This window comes from Delphinus delphis, chromosome 13 (genome assembly GCF_949987515.2).
Source record: "Delphinus delphis chromosome 13, mDelDel1.2, whole genome shotgun sequence".
Classification (NCBI taxonomy): domain Eukaryota; kingdom Metazoa; phylum Chordata; class Mammalia; order Artiodactyla; family Delphinidae; genus Delphinus; species Delphinus delphis.
This window is the reverse complement of record NC_082695.1, coordinates 32,221,154-32,237,556: the sequence shown is the minus strand read 5'-3', so window position 1 is coordinate 32,237,556 and position 16,403 is coordinate 32,221,154. Positions and strand designations below refer to the sequence as shown.

The 16,403-nt window shown below is 44.6% G+C and overlaps 1 protein-coding gene across 1 annotated transcript in view; it reads right to left on the bottom strand.

The window, feature by feature from the left end:
* L3MBTL4 (L3MBTL histone methyl-lysine binding protein 4) overlaps positions 1-16,403 on the bottom strand; it is a 302,262-nt gene that overhangs the window by 137,328 nt on the left and 148,531 nt on the right. Inside the window, exon 12 of the mRNA XM_060027767.1 lies at positions 6,173-6,275. Within this exon, the coding sequence (XP_059883750.1) occupies positions 6,173-6,275 (103 nt within the window). The remainder of the gene's footprint in view (positions 1-6,172; positions 6,276-16,403) is intronic.

Genomic DNA, 16,403 nt, shown 5'->3' with positions numbered 1-16,403 from the left:
TCTACTGAACTCTAAACAGCTTTGAATATTATTTTTAACCCCTTGACTATTTACATGAAAATGAAAATAAACCTGTCTGAAATTCATCTAAAAAGGATACCAAGGGGTCTGCCTGATCTCTGAAAGTGGTATGTTCTCTTCAAACGTCTTCAGCGACATCCTCATGTCACCGTTCTTGTCAGCTGTACAAAACAAGATGCTGACAACTTATTTTAAGAATATTGTTTACTTCCTTTCAAAACACCAAGCCTTCCACATCTGAGTGAGAAATTCTGACATGAAATGTGGAAACAACATTCACTCCTTGCAGGCACATCACTGCCTGGGAGAGTTTCATGGAAAAGCAGCTGAAACAGCCACCTTCCTAAAAGCAGCTTCCCAAAGGCTTTTTGGGAGCACAAGTCAATTGAGTTGTTTTGTATGAAACTGCAGGGGGGCTTCTTGTTTTACTTTTTCTTCATTTTTTAAGACACAAAAATATGTGCTTAAGAATCTTCTGGACTAGAGACTGTAAAAAGCATCTTATAGAATGCTGACTCTTTGGTAAAGGTACGCATCTGAGACAAGTTAAATAAAAACTTTCATTTTAGAATGTTTAATTTAAATTCTTCAGGAAACTCAAGCTAGACATGATTATAATAATACATCTAGGATTCTGGGAGGATGCAGCAACATTTTAAAGGGAGGATGCAGCAACATTTTAAAATTCTCATCTCTTGATCTGACATATAAGAAGCAAAATGTATAATAATAACTTCGGGCGTGTTACAGCAAATTTCTAGCACGTGTAAGAGTGTGTGTGCGTCTGTGTGTGCGTGTGTGTGTGTGTGTGTGAGACATGCTCAACAGATACCACCGAGACATGCACTAAAGAATAATATTCTTCATCTTTTACAGCTATGTAAGATTTAGACTACAATAACATGAAAACAAAACCCACAGATTATGAATGATATAAAAATTTTTTTACCCAGTTAATTACAAGAGGATTTAAATAAATTCTTAAGTTATACACAGAGTCACATAAGTAAACTGACTAACCTAGGAAATGACATTCAGAATGTCATGACCTAGAGTGAATTAAAAACAGATTTGGGCTTCCCTGGTGGTGCAGTGGTTGGGAATCCGTCTGCCAATGCAGGGGACATGGGTTCGAGCCCTGGTCTGGGAAGATCCCACATGCTGCGGAGTAACTGAGCCCATGAGCCACAACTGCTGAGTCTGCACACCACAACTACTGAAGCCTGCGTGCCTAGAGCCTGTGCTCCGCAACAAGAGAAGCCACTGCGATGAGAAGCCCACACACCACAATGAAGAGTGAAACCCGCTCGCCGCAACCAGAGAGGGCCCGCATGCAGCAACCAAGACCCAACACAGCCAAAAATAAATAAAATAAATAAATTTATAAAACAAAACAAATTTAGTTGTTAAAAAGAAATCAGTGTATTAACTGAAAATGGAATCAGTCAATGAGTAACGAGCACCTCAAAGCTAAAATTGCCAAAGACAGACCGTCACTGAAAGTGATTAAAGCAGGATACAGAAACGCCCAGTACCTGCAGGAACCGACCTTCCATCACCCGCAACCCCACCCTCCTACACTGCCTTGCGGTCACCACTCCTCCAACAAGAAGTTCCTCCCCTTTCCTTGAGCACAACATAATGTTCAATGTAAGAAAAGCTTTTCACAGGTAAGTCAGAATTTATTTACCTGATGGTCTAAACACTTTATAAATTCTATATAAAAATCTAAGTCCAAGGAAAACTCAGTTCTCTAATTTTTGTCTTTTTCCATTCTAGAGAGAAGCCAAGTACAGGTGCTCATCGCTTTTTATTTTTCTTTTCTGAGACAATGGAATCACTAAGGTGATTCCATTTTGAAGATGTTCCTTTTTCTTACAGGAGCCCTGCTCCAGCATAACAAGGTCTAGGCCAGCAGAAGAGCTGCAGCCCAGTCACCCGCCGTCACCAGGGGCTGCCCCGTGGATGTGAGGTCTGGATACAAAACATATCCTGCCTCATAGTTCCCTAAAAATGTTCCATCCTTCAACAAAAAACCACAAATAACAAATTCTGGCGAGGACGTGGGGAAAAGGGAACCCTCATGCACTGCTGGTGGGAATGTAAACTGGTGCAGCCACTGTGGAGAACAGTATGGAGGTTCCTCAAAAACTAAAAATAGAGCTACCACATGACCCAGCAATTCCACTCCTGGGTATCTATGCCCCCAAAACGAAAACACTAATTCAAAAAGATATGTGCATCTCACACCAGTCAGAATGGCCATCATCAAAAAATCTACAAACAATAAATGCTGGAGAGGGTGTGGAGAAAAGGGAACCCCTCTTGCACTGTTGGTGGGAATGTAAATTGATACAGCCATTATGGAGAACAGTATGGAGGTTCCTTAAAAAACTAAAAATAGAACTACCATACGACCCAGCAATCCCACTACTGGGCATATACCCTGAGAAATCCATAATTCAAAAAGAGTCATGTACCAAAATGTTCATTGCAGCTCTATTTACCATAGCCAGGACATGGAAGCAACCTAAGTGTCCATCAACAGATGAATGGATAAAGAAGATGTGGCACATATATACAATGGAATATTACTCAGCCATAAAAAGAAACAAAATTGAGTTATTTGCAGTGAGGTGGATGGACCTAGAGTCTGTCATACAGAGCAAAGTAAGTCAGAAAGAGAAAAACAAATACCATATGCTAATACATATATATGGAATCTAAAAAAAAAAAATGGTCATGAAGAACCTAGGGGCAAGATGGGAATAAAGACACAGACCTACTAGAGAATGGACTTGAGGATATGGGGAGAGGGGAGGGTAAGCTGGGACAAAGTGAGAGAGTGGCATGGACATATATACACTACCAAACGTAAACTAGATAGCTAGTGGGAAGCAGCCACATAGCACAGGGAGATCAGCTCGGTGCTTTGTGACCACCTAGAGGGGTGGGATAGGGAGGGTGGGAGGGAGGGAGACTCAAGAGGGAAGAGATATGGGGACATATGTATATGTATAACTGATTCACTTTGTTACAAAGCAGAAACTAACACACCATTGTAAAGCAATTATAATCCAATAAAGATGTTTTAAAAAAAGAAAAAAAGGTATGTGCACCCCAATGTTCATATCAGCACTATTCACAATAGCCAAGACATGGAAACAACCTAAGTGTCCATCAACAGATGAATGGATAAAGAAGATGTGGTGTATATATATATATACACACACATTGGAATATATACATATATAATTGTATATATAATTACATGGAATATATATAATGAAATTTTGCCATTTGCAGCAACATGGATGGACTTGGAGGGCATTATGCTAAATGAAGTAAGTCAGAGAAAGACAAATGTTGTATGATATCACTTATATGTGGAATCTAAAAATTAAAACTAGTGAACATAACAAAAAAGAAAACAGACTCACAGATATAGAGAACTAGTGGTTACCACTGGGCAGAAGGAAGTGGGGAGGGGCAAGATAGGGTTAGGGGATTAAGATGTACAAACTACGTATAAAATAAATAAGCTACAAGGATAAACTGCACAACACAGGGAATACAGCTAATATTTACAATAACTATAAATGGAATATAATCTTTAAAATTGGGAATCACTATGTTGTACACCTGCAATATATAATATTGCATACCAACTATATGTTAATTAAAAAAGTAAAAAAATTTTTTAAAAGTCCCATTCTTCTACCACATGTTCAGTTATCTCATTTTTTTCTAAGCTTCATAGAATGCCTTTTTTAACAAACACTTCTTTATTTTTACATTTTTCTGGTTTCTTCCAAAGTTCTGATGCCAACCCGGTAAAGGCTACTTGCTGGAGAGAATCACGTCAGATATTCTCACATTATTCATAATTAGATACTATAACTAAGAACAGCAATCAGACCCACTTGGGCCATACTGGATGAGAAAGTTCAGGGAAGCTGCTGAAACACAGTGGAGTGTGCCCACTGAGATCTGGTCCATGTTTTCAGAATCCAAGTAGGGGAAGGTGAATAACCTACACATAAGAATCGCGGTCGGGGGGGAGGGGGGCAAGTCAGCTGGGGTGAGTGAGCTCCTCGGCGGTCCCAGGAGCAGCCCGGGTGATGTCTGTGACCCCAGCCCTGGTGCCACAGGCGGGCAACTGCAGAGGACAATAAGGGACAGACCGACCACCACGTACTGGCCGGCTCACTCTGAGGATAATGATTCAAGCTTTGAAGGAGGCACTAGGATGTCCAGTTATCCATCCAGAAGTACCTGGCACTCAGAAATCCACCGTGAGGAGGCAGAACCTGGTACGCTCTCTCAGGGCTGTCCAGAGGAACTTTCTGGGCCGTCCAATGTGGCAGCCACGAGCCACAGGCGGCTCCTGAGCAACTGAGATGTGGCTACTGCGACTGAGAAACTGAAATTTTCATTATTTTTTATTGTAATTAATTTCCATGTAAACAGACCCATATGACTAGAACTACCATGTTGGACTTTGCAGCTCTAGGTTTTTAAAAACTAACATAAACACACAAGAAAAGCCTGAAGAAGATTATTCACAGCCACACACCCCTAGTAATGTCTGTAAAGTGGTTCTATCGACAGGGTCCTCACCTCACACAGACCCCGACCCGATGATGGGATGGCTCTTTCCCCCACCTGCTCCCCCGTGTCCTTTTCTCTCTTCCTCCCTTCCCTCGTACAGAACTCCAGCTTCACCACCAGGGCCTCTCTTATAACCTGCGAGTCCTGCACTTGTCCAAGTAACCAAGGTGTCTACATGTCTTCAATTTCTTTTTTATGGTTGCTATATTATAATCTTTTAAGTGTTAGTGGTTTCTTTAATTTTCAACTTTTTACTGATGTATAATATATTCATAAAGAAAAGTACAAGTATTATTAGTGTACTTAAGCTCAATGAATTTTCACAAGTTGAATACATCCCTGGTTATGAGCACCAGATCAAGAAACAATATTACCAACACCTTGGAAGCCCCCTTTTTGAGCGGAGAACTCAAGAAATGCTGCACCACCAAGGTTCTTAACGATACAAGTGTTGTGTGGAAAAACATGGGCATCCAGGATGCCAAGTCAAACGGAGATTCACGAGGGTCTGATTTTGAATGCAAAGAAGCTTATGTAATACACTAACCAATTTGTGTCACTTTTTCAAACATGTGCAAGAGTAGGTATTTGATTTTTAAATATCTGTGACAAAAGACTTAGAACTCTTTCAAGTAAGTGTATTATATTTACACATATAACATATTTATGTACATCAGCATTACTTCTTATAGTAACACTTGCTTTGATTCATTTAGAGCTGTTTGAAGCACTGGTTTCCAGACCTGCAAGCACCTGACACAGCGACGACTTCTCTGTGGATCTCTTTTATCCAAACAAACATTTCCTTGTTTCACATATATGATTTATCCTTTTCTCTTCATAGTTATCTATGTGTTTGTTTTATCTGTTCGTGTATTTGGACAAATCTGATGTCAATTCTGTTCAGCTTTAATTTACATATTCTGTAACTAGATCACCAATATGAATAATTTATCTATACGTTACTTTACCACTTGATGGTGACAGAAAAAGCAGCGAGGACTTCAACACTTATCTGTACTTATTTTTCATTATGAGCACTATCCTCCCCATACTGTTATCACATATTTAAAACACAGGCATATTCTGCAACATAACTTCACGCTATTTTTTATCCTATAACAGAATTATCTCCTCCCCAAATAAATAAAAGATAGAGAAAAAGAAACAGAGGCAAGGTGAGAGCCAGGGGCGAAGCGGCAGGAGGTTCTGGACTTTCTTAAGAAGGTGGCGAGACGGGCAGCTGTGTGGGGAGGATTCAGGAGCACGAGGGACGAAGGGTGGGGCACGTGTGCACCTGAGGGCAGAGGCCCTGGGAAGCCTGGTGGTCTGGGCCGGGCCTCAGGAGGCCAGAAGGCCCGGAGGAAGGCGGGCTGGGCAAACACGGGAAATGTTGAAGAGGGGCCTCGGGACAGCGATGGGGGAGTATGACGGGGAGGTGTCTGGCTCCCAGAGGGTCATTACGATGCTTCCTACAGCTGCTAATCTGCATCATGTTTCAGTTCATCCCTGAAATAATTTAAATAAGAAAAAATTTTACCTGTGATGTCCTGAATACCGTGGACCACGGATATGGCCTATCCCTCGGCACCCTGGAGTGGGACAAACAGCTTGACCTGGAAGGATTTTCACATCATTTGCCCCTTCAGGAAGTAAAAGAACATACCTTGAAAACACCCTCAGCAAAGAAGAACTGGAAAGACTAAAATATGCAAATGATATTCATCAAGACTTTTCAAATTAAAAACAAACCGTCACCGGAAACACTTATTGGGTACTTGTGATGTTTTATAAAACGATTTAGCAGAAAATATCAGTGCTGTAATGGATAATATAAACAGCAACTAACATCAGAGGCTGAGCAAAATGAATAGGCATTGAAGAAATTTAAGTGAAAAAAAAACCCCAGAAGAACATGACCTGTCTTCAACAGAATAACACTGGCAAAGGCAACACAGCCATGAGCTGAGCAGGTGAGCGGGTGAGGTCTGGTTTGTGGCTCCCCATGAAACTCCCACTCAGCCACAGCAAGGCTCCCCCAAAGGGTGGACAGAAACTGAACCAGCAAATGGGGCGCAGAGAAGACAGTGACATGGTCCTCCCTGTGCCACTCAAGTGTGTCCCAGCGGCTGAAGAGCCAACTGCCTGACCATTCTGTACTGGGCTGTGCTGTGCTACATACACTATATGGTACTATTCTATACAGACCACATCATACTGTACTGTACCATACTGTATATATATAGCATACTCTACTATACTGCACTATACTATACTGTAATACACTACCCTAAACTATATACACTACACTTCATATGCTACACCGTACAATACTATATATACTATATTATACTATATATACTATACTATTCTATACTTTACTATCAATATATATGCAATATTATAGTATACTACATATACTATACTAAACAATACATAATGAATCCAGGCCAGAGATGAATTCCGTCAAGCCCAAGAGGCAATGTAAAGAGTATCAGGATTGAAACCCCCTTGCTCTGTTCTGTGATTTTTCTCAGTCTGGTTTCCCCTTCCCTCTCCTCCCCTCCCCCCTACACACACACACACACACACACACACACACACACACACACACACACACACACACACACACACACACACACACACACACACACACACACACACACACACACACACACACACACACACGCTCCTGGAATGTGCTACCCCCTCCTGTCATGCTGCTCTCGTTTGATGAAGATCCCACACCTTCCCCCTCCCTCCCCAGCTCTCAGATTTCCATCTCCTGTTCAAGCTCCTGGGTCCTTGTCCTCATCTCAATACTTTCTCCGACTCCCAGCTCTGATTTAACTTGCCTGTGGGGTGAAGACATTGCACCCTGCAGCTTCTTCAGGAGAAGACGTGCATCTTCTCACACTCCACGTGCCCCGGGACGGGCAGAGAGGAAAGTGCCCTCTTTTCCCGGCACCCCTCCTCGACTGTGCTTCCTCCCTGCTCCTCGAAGACTCCCTACGCAACAGGTCCCAACACCGCTGGCCTCTCGTGGCCCACCCCCCCACCCCCCAGCCCCCACCGCTCAGCAAGACCTCGGCCTGGCTCCCCGGGTGCCGCTCCGTCCCTGCTCCACCGTCGCCCAAGGCGGCCCCAGCGCCCGCCCTCCCGGTTGTCCTACCCCATCTGCTGCCCTCACAGATCATTAACCGGCTAATCCTCAGGGGCCACGTCCCCAAACCCGGCTGGGCCGCACACGCAGAGAAAATCCTCCGGATCTCATCGCCACCCAGCACGGCACCGCTTCCCAAATCGTCTCGCAGTCAGGCTGCTTTTACTCTGGTAACCCCGCTGCTGAGGCTCTTTCCAACATCACGGGGACCTCCAGGCCACTGATCTCCCTTCCTTCCCACCATCAGTCCCCTCGCATCACGACTCCCTTCCCTTGTCTGAGTCTATCCACCAGTATTCGACCTTCTGTTGCACGTGACATAAACTCTCTTGCCTCTCTGACCTTTTATCACATCTGGTTGTGAAAAAAAAAGCCAGCCATGAATCAGCTGTGTTATCCTGCTGCTCTGTGTTCTTCATAACTAACTCTTCCTGGGAAAAATTACACAGCAGTGTGGATCAGGTGTGATCACAACGTCTGTCTTCAGTGTCACCTGAGCCCTCCAGGCTCTCCCAAACCTCCCACTGACCTCCCTGCTCCGGGACTCAGTCGCTGGCTCGCCTGCTGCGTCACCGAGAAAACAGGAGCCTGCTCACCCGTGGGCCTTCCTCCCCCCCTTCCCTCCCATTACAGTGCAGGGAGCAGTCTGCCCTCCCCCGAGCGAACCCTCAGCGTTTAGGTTAGGATCTCATCTTCCTCCCACTCTTCAGGAGCTTTGGGCTATCAAGTAATCTAATTGCCCCTTGACTACTGAACCCTTTCTACCAACACTTAAACACACTCCAGTTTCCCCCGTGGAGCCACATCCCCTTTAGCTGCTGTTCCCTCTTCTCCTGTTCACAGCCAGACTTCTCAGGAGGTTCTCTCTACTTGCTCACATCCCATTTCTTGAACCACATCAGCCTGTCTTCTGAGGTCACCCGTGACCTCTCTGCATTAGGCCCAACACACGCTGCTGAGAGCATACCACACTCAGTGCCTTGGCGCTAGGCTGACCACAGCTGGCTACGCCTTCTTGAACTGTTACTGTCCACTGGCTCTGGTGACATCACACTCTCGCCATCAGCATGTGGGCATTCTCTTCTTTGCCAGCTTTTCATCCTCTGGTGAAATTTAAAATGGCAGAGAACCCCAAGGTTTGTTCCTGGGCCATCCATTTCTTCGTTCACCAAATATATGCTATAGATGCTCAGAGGCTACAGCCCAGACACTCTGTTCGTTCTAGACCAATGCATCCAACTCTTCACCCAACATCTCTGTTGGGAATCTCTTAAAGGCGTTTCAAATTCAACATGTTCAAAACTGAAGTCACCGCCTGGTCCCCAAACTTCTTTTCCTCTAGAGCCATTCGTCTCAATAAACTGCATTAATCCTTGACATCTTTCCTGCCCTCATTTCACTCCACCCAACTTCCGGCCAATTCTCAATCTCTTAGGTATTTCCACCTGCCAACTTATTCCCATCACTACTGGGTGCCCTGACCCAAGCCATCATTGCCTCCCCCTTGAACGACCTCAGCACCATCCTTCATTCAGTCCAAGTCCCCATCTTGCAACCAGAGTGACATCTTCAAAACACAAATCTCACTGCATCACTTCCCTCTTAGCTTCTTTCAATGGCTTCTCATGGCTCTTGGGATTAAGTCCCAAATCCTTAGCCTGGCCTACCTGATCCCAACTCCTATCTACTTCTCTAGATGCGTCTTACTTGATCTTTCCCCTTACTCAATATTCTGCATCTATACTGGCCTTTTCCTGTCCCTTGAACCCACCAGGTTCTTTCACAGCTGAGAGCACTTGCATGCTGGAATGACCTTCCTACCTCTCAGCCTGGAAAACTCCTACTCATCTTTCAGGTCACAGCTTACATTTCACTTCCTCAGGCTAACTTCCAAGAGTAGGTTAGGTTCCCTTTTTTAATAGCACTTACCTCTACTACAAATTAAATGATGTATTTGTTTAGTGTCTCTCTCTCTCTCTCTATTAGAATCGTGAGCTGCGAGCCTGGGTGTACTGCACCATTGTGTCGGCACTGCCTAGTATGTCACATAGTCACTGCTCAGGACATGCTCACTGAATGACTCGATGAGCCTTCCATACCTCTTCCCTCAAGATGCTCAGAGTCTAGAAGAGAGGCTGACATAGAAACCAGAAATTGGCATTACAGTACGATTCTGTTGCAGAAAAGTACTGACCAAGGCTGGGTCCCAGTGTATGATGCTGTTAGAACAAATATTTGCACCTCAAATAGATTTTTGTTAAATTTACTGAACAATAGGAAAGTATGCCTTAGACACTTATTACACCCTCACAACTCTGTGAAACACCTTGAGGGATAAGCAGAAATAAGAGCTGCCCTACCCCAAGGTAGCTTTCAGAAAGAGCTTGGAAAAAGAAAACAATTATTAAACAAATGAATGTTTAAAACTTGTAAACAAGCCCCTAATTAAGAAGTATTGTGTCAAACAGTAAAAAAAAAAAAAAAAAAATCTATGAGAAAAGAAACACAGGGTATAAAGAGACTTTTCTCCAAACCGTGCCTCACAACACACTCCCAAGGCCACCAGCACAAAGGCCTAGAACCTAAACCCACAGACAGGCCAACAAGCCAGTGCCCACCTGCCAGCCCAGATGCAGCTCTGTGCGGACAACGTTTCAGCAGCCTCCCAATGAAGGCTACTGGGTATTTCAGGACTATTTTAATGCACTTGATTCAATCAAGGCCTGAAGTGATATTTTATCAATTTCATCAAATATTTATCAATGCATATTTATCTCCAGATCCCTGATGGGTGTCGTAATTCTCTCCTTGTAGGATCTGTAAGGAGAGGCGTGACCCCGACTATCGGAGAAGAGTTATTTCATTAAGAACCACAGCAAGGACAGACAAAGACGAAGTCAAGGAGCACATGCAATGAAAATGCACAGAACCTAACAGTCTTCTTGGTAATTTTGTATATGATGCAGTGTAATGGGTTGACTCGATGGTGAATTAGACAGAGAACCGTCTGTTGGTGAAAAGAAACCGGTAAATTCTGTAATAGTTCATGTTATTGCCTCTAGAAAAAAAGAGAACCGATGATAAAATTAATGCTTTTCTCCAGAAAGTAACTGCATTTTTGCCAAGAATATCTTACTTGTAACTTGGCTATTTGGAGAATTAGGTCTCAAGAAAAAATGTTCTCAGCTCGAAATCCCTTCCTTAGAGAGAGCATCGCTGACCGTATCACCCTTTCTTGCCTTCTTTTTACCACTTTGCCTGAAATGCCCTCCCCAGTCTATCTGCTCATCGCCTGGCAGGTGAGTCCGGGGCAGAAGGACATCCGCCTCATCTAGCTTGTTAACCGCTGCACCCCACCTGCCGCAGTAGGGCCGGCACGCAGGAGACGCTGAAAAAGAGTGTGGTTTGTGAACGAATAAACAACTACAAAGACAGCAACAGTGACCACCTCTAAGCGCTGTTTTGGTACAGCCTGACCACAGTGCTGTGAGATAATCACATATTATTCTCATTTCAGAGCTTAGATTGTCTAAAATCAATCTTCAGTCTGCTAACTACTGCGAGCTACTCGCTAAAACTAGCAGCATCAATAGCTCCTAATTTATTCCAAGTCTTCTACAAAAATTTTACTCAGGCAGGAGTAAATCTGACGGTAGACCTGTTGCTGCAACGGAAAAAAGAAATGGAAAATACCCCTGTGAGCTGGAAATATCTGAGTAACGAACAATGTTTGTACTAACGCGAGACCACAACAAAGCATCCTCACGGACCCCCATTCTCACAGAGTTCCTCTGTTACCACAGCTGCCAGGGCAGACGCTGCAGGTGCCCACCCAACACCCGTTCCCCGAGCCCTCCTTGATAAGGAGCCCTGACTCGGCTCAGGGCAGCAACGTGCCCACGCCTGGCTGACACAGCCGCCTTTCCCAGCCTCTTTCACACCTGGAAGTGGCAGTACAGTCTAAGGGGAGGGCAATGCTGGATGTTCATAAATACTTTTTTTGCCTACTTTTAGGTGATGCTGATGCTGCTTTGCCCGTTTCCCCCTTCCTCAATCTTCACGGAACGTAGATATAAGGGCTCATGAGGTGACAAGCACAAGGACAGAAGCAACGTGTTGAAGAGGGCAGAGAATGAAAGATGACGGAGCCTGGACCCAGGACCTGCCAGCGTGGGCCTAGCACATCAGTGTCTGTCATGTAGGAAAAACAACCCTCTCTTTGATGAAGGTATTGTGAACAGATTTTTATGTTACTTGCGGCTGAAGAAGCCCTACAATAAAACAGCAATTGTATTTTGTTTTTCCTTTTGTGAAATCAAGGAATTGCTCTAAAACAAAAACTAGGGTTGCATATGAGTGGTAGACCTGTTGTGATGTAAAGATGATGTAAGGGGTCAAAGGCAAAATCAAGAAATACAAGAGGCTGTTCTCACCTCTAGAAAATGAGAAAGGGAGCGGTCCTTATTTCAAAATGGCCTGAACTGGCAACTGGGAGCGATGTGGATGAGAAGGGTCCTCATCCCAGCCAGGATGGGGTAGAAGCTGAAATCATCTCCCTCCTTCTGAGCAGAAAGCAGTTTCCTCTCCCAACTGTTATTTGGTACAGAGATGACCCAGAGCAGAACGACAACACTGACACTGACTGAAGCAAATTAAGATGATCTATTCACTTAAACATATAAGTGAGCCCCAGATTGATGCCGGCCAGCACTACAAGTAAGGATCGAGCAGCAACATTCTTAGCCTTATTTCAACCCTCATTACCCGCTGCTGGAAAGGATGCAGTTCAACCCCAGTCACTTAGCAAGCGTTTTATGGAGAAATGACATTAGCATCCGGTGGTAATAGCCACTAGAGTGGATACAGAAAAGGAAAACAGATTCAAATGTCACTGATAACAGACAAGAAAGATACATTATTTCTTCTTAACTTTAAAATAAAAACAACCACTGAGGATTATTCATTCATTTAAAGAGATACCAAGTGCCTGTTATGTGTACCCTGGATGCTAGAGATACGGTGAACTAAATAGAAGACATGCCCGCTTTGAGCTCACCTTCTGGTGCCAGAGACAGAGTAAACTACAAATAGAAACAGTGTAGGGCTTCCCTGGTGGCGCAGTGGTTGAGAGTCCGCCTGCCGATGCAGGGGACACGGGTTCGTGCCCCGGTCCGGGAAGATCCCACATGCCGCGGAGCGGCTGGGCCCGTGAGCCATGGCCACTGAGCCTGCACGTCAGGAGCCTGTGCTCTGCAACGGGATGGGCCACAACAGTGAGAGGCCCACGTACAGCAAAAAAAAAAAAAAAAGAAACAGTGTAGCATCAGTGACGGTGCAAGGGAGGAAGAGAAAGTGACCAGGTGGCAGTGGGGACCCTGGTTCAAGGCAGAGTCATCAAGGAAGAGGTCCTGATGTTCGGACAGGATCCTGTGTGCAGTGAAGGCACGAGCCGTCCTGGGACAACAGCAGGAAGGCCAGCGTGGCCGGAGCCACGTGGACAATGGAAAGGGCGCAAGAGGCGAGGTGGCGAGGGCCACGGTGAGGCCTCCGCTGGACGCCGGGCTTGACAGGGCACGTCTGAAGAACCGAGTGGGGAGTGAGTCACTGAGGACTGAACTTACTGCAGCCTGTTCTTTGAGCAGTGCTTACTTCTTCTACGCAGAGCTCAGGAAGGGCTACAGGCTGGCTCTACGCTGTGGTTGAGGCATCCGTGCCTGGCATTAAAGCCGTGACCAGGATCAGAGAGATTCTTAACTGCTGGTAGTTAAGGGATGTCTGGAACCTTGAGGTGGGAGCCAGTGATCTGCGATGTTCTGAGCTCTAGTTTCTACCCACGTGGCCCGATCTCCAAATGAACATGACTCACAGGACGGCACCCCTAGGCACCTGCATGCAGGGGAGATGCTGGTTGATACAGAGCAGGTTAAAACTGCACTTCCCTCATGAGAACTACACTGAGAGCTGGGGAGCAACGTGGAGAAAAGTTATTTCAACCACATCCTTCCCTGAGATGCCACAGTGAGTTTGTGTCCGTGGAGCGGAGGAGAGGCCTGAGGACTGAGCTCTGGGTGACACAACAGGTAGAGACTAAAAGGAAGGAGGGAGGGAGGAGGCCGGGAAGCCATGCGCCCGGGGCCAAGGCACGAAGGCTGTGATGCCTGGGGCTTGCAGTGGACAGACACCAACAAGCCAGACTGACCTTCAAGGGAGAAGGGAGAGAAGAAAGGGGGAAACAATGGCATAAACTACTTTTTTGAGGAGTTTTAGTAGAAAAGGTGATATGAAAGTGGGTTGTGGTCAAGAAGGTGTTTTCCTTACTGTTTCTCTTTGAGTGATGATGGGAATGTTTCCGTAGAAGGAACCTGACAATGTAGAAACAGAGGGTGTAGTTGTGGGGAAAGGTCCTTGAGTCACGGCCAGCGAGGCCCGAGCATGGCCGGCGTCCAGGGAAGGAAGGCAGCGCGTGGGGACGGGAGGACCAGCGTCTCCACCGAGAGCTTTTATTTTCTCAGCCAAATAGGCAGTGAGATCATCAGCTGAGATTAAGGGCAAGGAGAGCAACAGGATTAAATCTAGGACTAAACATTTAAAAATAAGCAAACTGGCGAAATATGCACATGTTCTCACTCCAAGTAATTAAGCTTCCGCTATCTTTATTTTGGATTGGAAACTTTTAGGCTAGTATCCTGTTTTGTTTTGTTTTTTCCCGCCCCACCCCCCAGGAAATTTATATCATAGTTTGCTAAAAAGATTTAATGAAATAATTACCCCAAATGTTGGAGGATGCAAACAATAAGCATATCATTACAACTGAAATTATAGGTTAATCATACCTATTCTCGATCTCCTGATGAAATTAGGGACAATAAACACCTGTTGTGCTATAATAATGAGTTCCTCAAAAAGAAGAAGAAAATAATGTAACCAAACACCATGGTTGCCTGTACTAGGTTTCAGGCTGTCAGATTTCATGATATATAAATGAAATAGAACAATAATTTTCTGAAATGGGAATGCAGTAAAATAATGTTTTAAAAGGATTCTAAAAATGTAAATATCAGCTGATCTAAAAAAGCTTTAAAGTATAACAAGGGCAGTAATAGTAGAAGAGGGTAAACTAACCACCTACCTAAGGCAGGAAAACATTTAGAAGGAGGAAGAGTCGGGAAAGACCAGTGGACCTAACAGTAATCACACTGGTTCCACCTCACAGAGTGCCCTGGGGTAAGAAGAGACAGCAGCGTGGACAGAGCAGACCCGAGAGAGCTTCTGAGCAGCCACGGTGAAAAGTGAAACATGTCACACGGGGGCTTTGCTCCATATTTAAAAGGAGACAGCAGAGTAGCTGGCAAAGATTTTCTTAGCAAAATATAATAAAATGCACTTATCACATGTAGAGTTTTAAATGAGAGACCGAATGGCACAGTGTGCAGCTGGTAAACTACACAGGATCCTGGGCAGGGAAGGTCTCCTGTCTACGTGCGGACACAGGACCAGGGAGACCAGGGCTTTGCTGGAAAACAGGGCGATTTGGCCCAAGGGACCAGATGAAAGCACCGCAGACCTGGCCGTGCACTGGTCTGAGCCACCGTGAGGAGGATACAAGGCTGGGAGGAAGTGTGCGTGGTGGTACGTGACATATGGCTGTAATGACATTAAGGACAGAGGGAGAAATACACGTTTGATCCCATACACCTCTCCTTCAAACATTCTAAACTAAAGAATTTGTACCATCTATTTAAAAACACAAGACTAGGCTCTTTTTTCATTACTGAATAGCACAGGCCTTCATAAAATGCCAACCTGCCTTGTAACCCGTTTTTAACCTTTCAAAAACTCAGGAAAGTGACATCCTTGATTTATGGAAGGGGAAACTGGGAGGGGTCCACAGAGATCACACAGAAGCACCGAATTTTAGGAGCAGAAGAGTCGTAGAGACACAGGCACACAGAGAAATTGGTTTACACGTAACTGAAGTAAATTGAATTAAACCTACTTCTTTCAATAACTGATAACCGTGCTGTGAGGAACTGAAGGGTAATACAGCATCGAAAAGCATCCAGTACAAATGCTATTTCACTAGACGGTCCTATGTCATTTTTTTCATTATTTTTAAGAAAGAAATCAAAGCAGATGCACTTGTCTTCTAAACCTTAACTTTTATACAAATTCTCTCTCAAAGATAATATAAAAAACCAAGACTACTTTCTTACTTTCTGAAACTCCTAATTTAGCTGATCTTTTATATGAAAACCGCTTTTTTTTTTAAATGACAAAAGTGGTGCTTGGTTTATGTAAATGGATTACTCCCACCTAATCTAAGTGAAAATGCTGCAATCCACCCCCTCCTCTCCTCTGATTCTCGTGCATTCTCTCTCCCACTCTCGATTTCATTTCTTGGTTTCTACTTCTCTCTCTTCCCCCCCTCTCCCCCAACTGTGCCTTGTGCAGCAAGATACTAAATAAACAGAAGCCACAAGGCTGTCCTTATTCCCAGGATTTTCCTTATTCATATGAAGGGAGATAACAGACAGGCCTAAAACTGTAAGTAAACCACGGTTGCTTATGACTTGTTTTTGAGCTTTCCCAATCCTTGAGCTAATTTTCC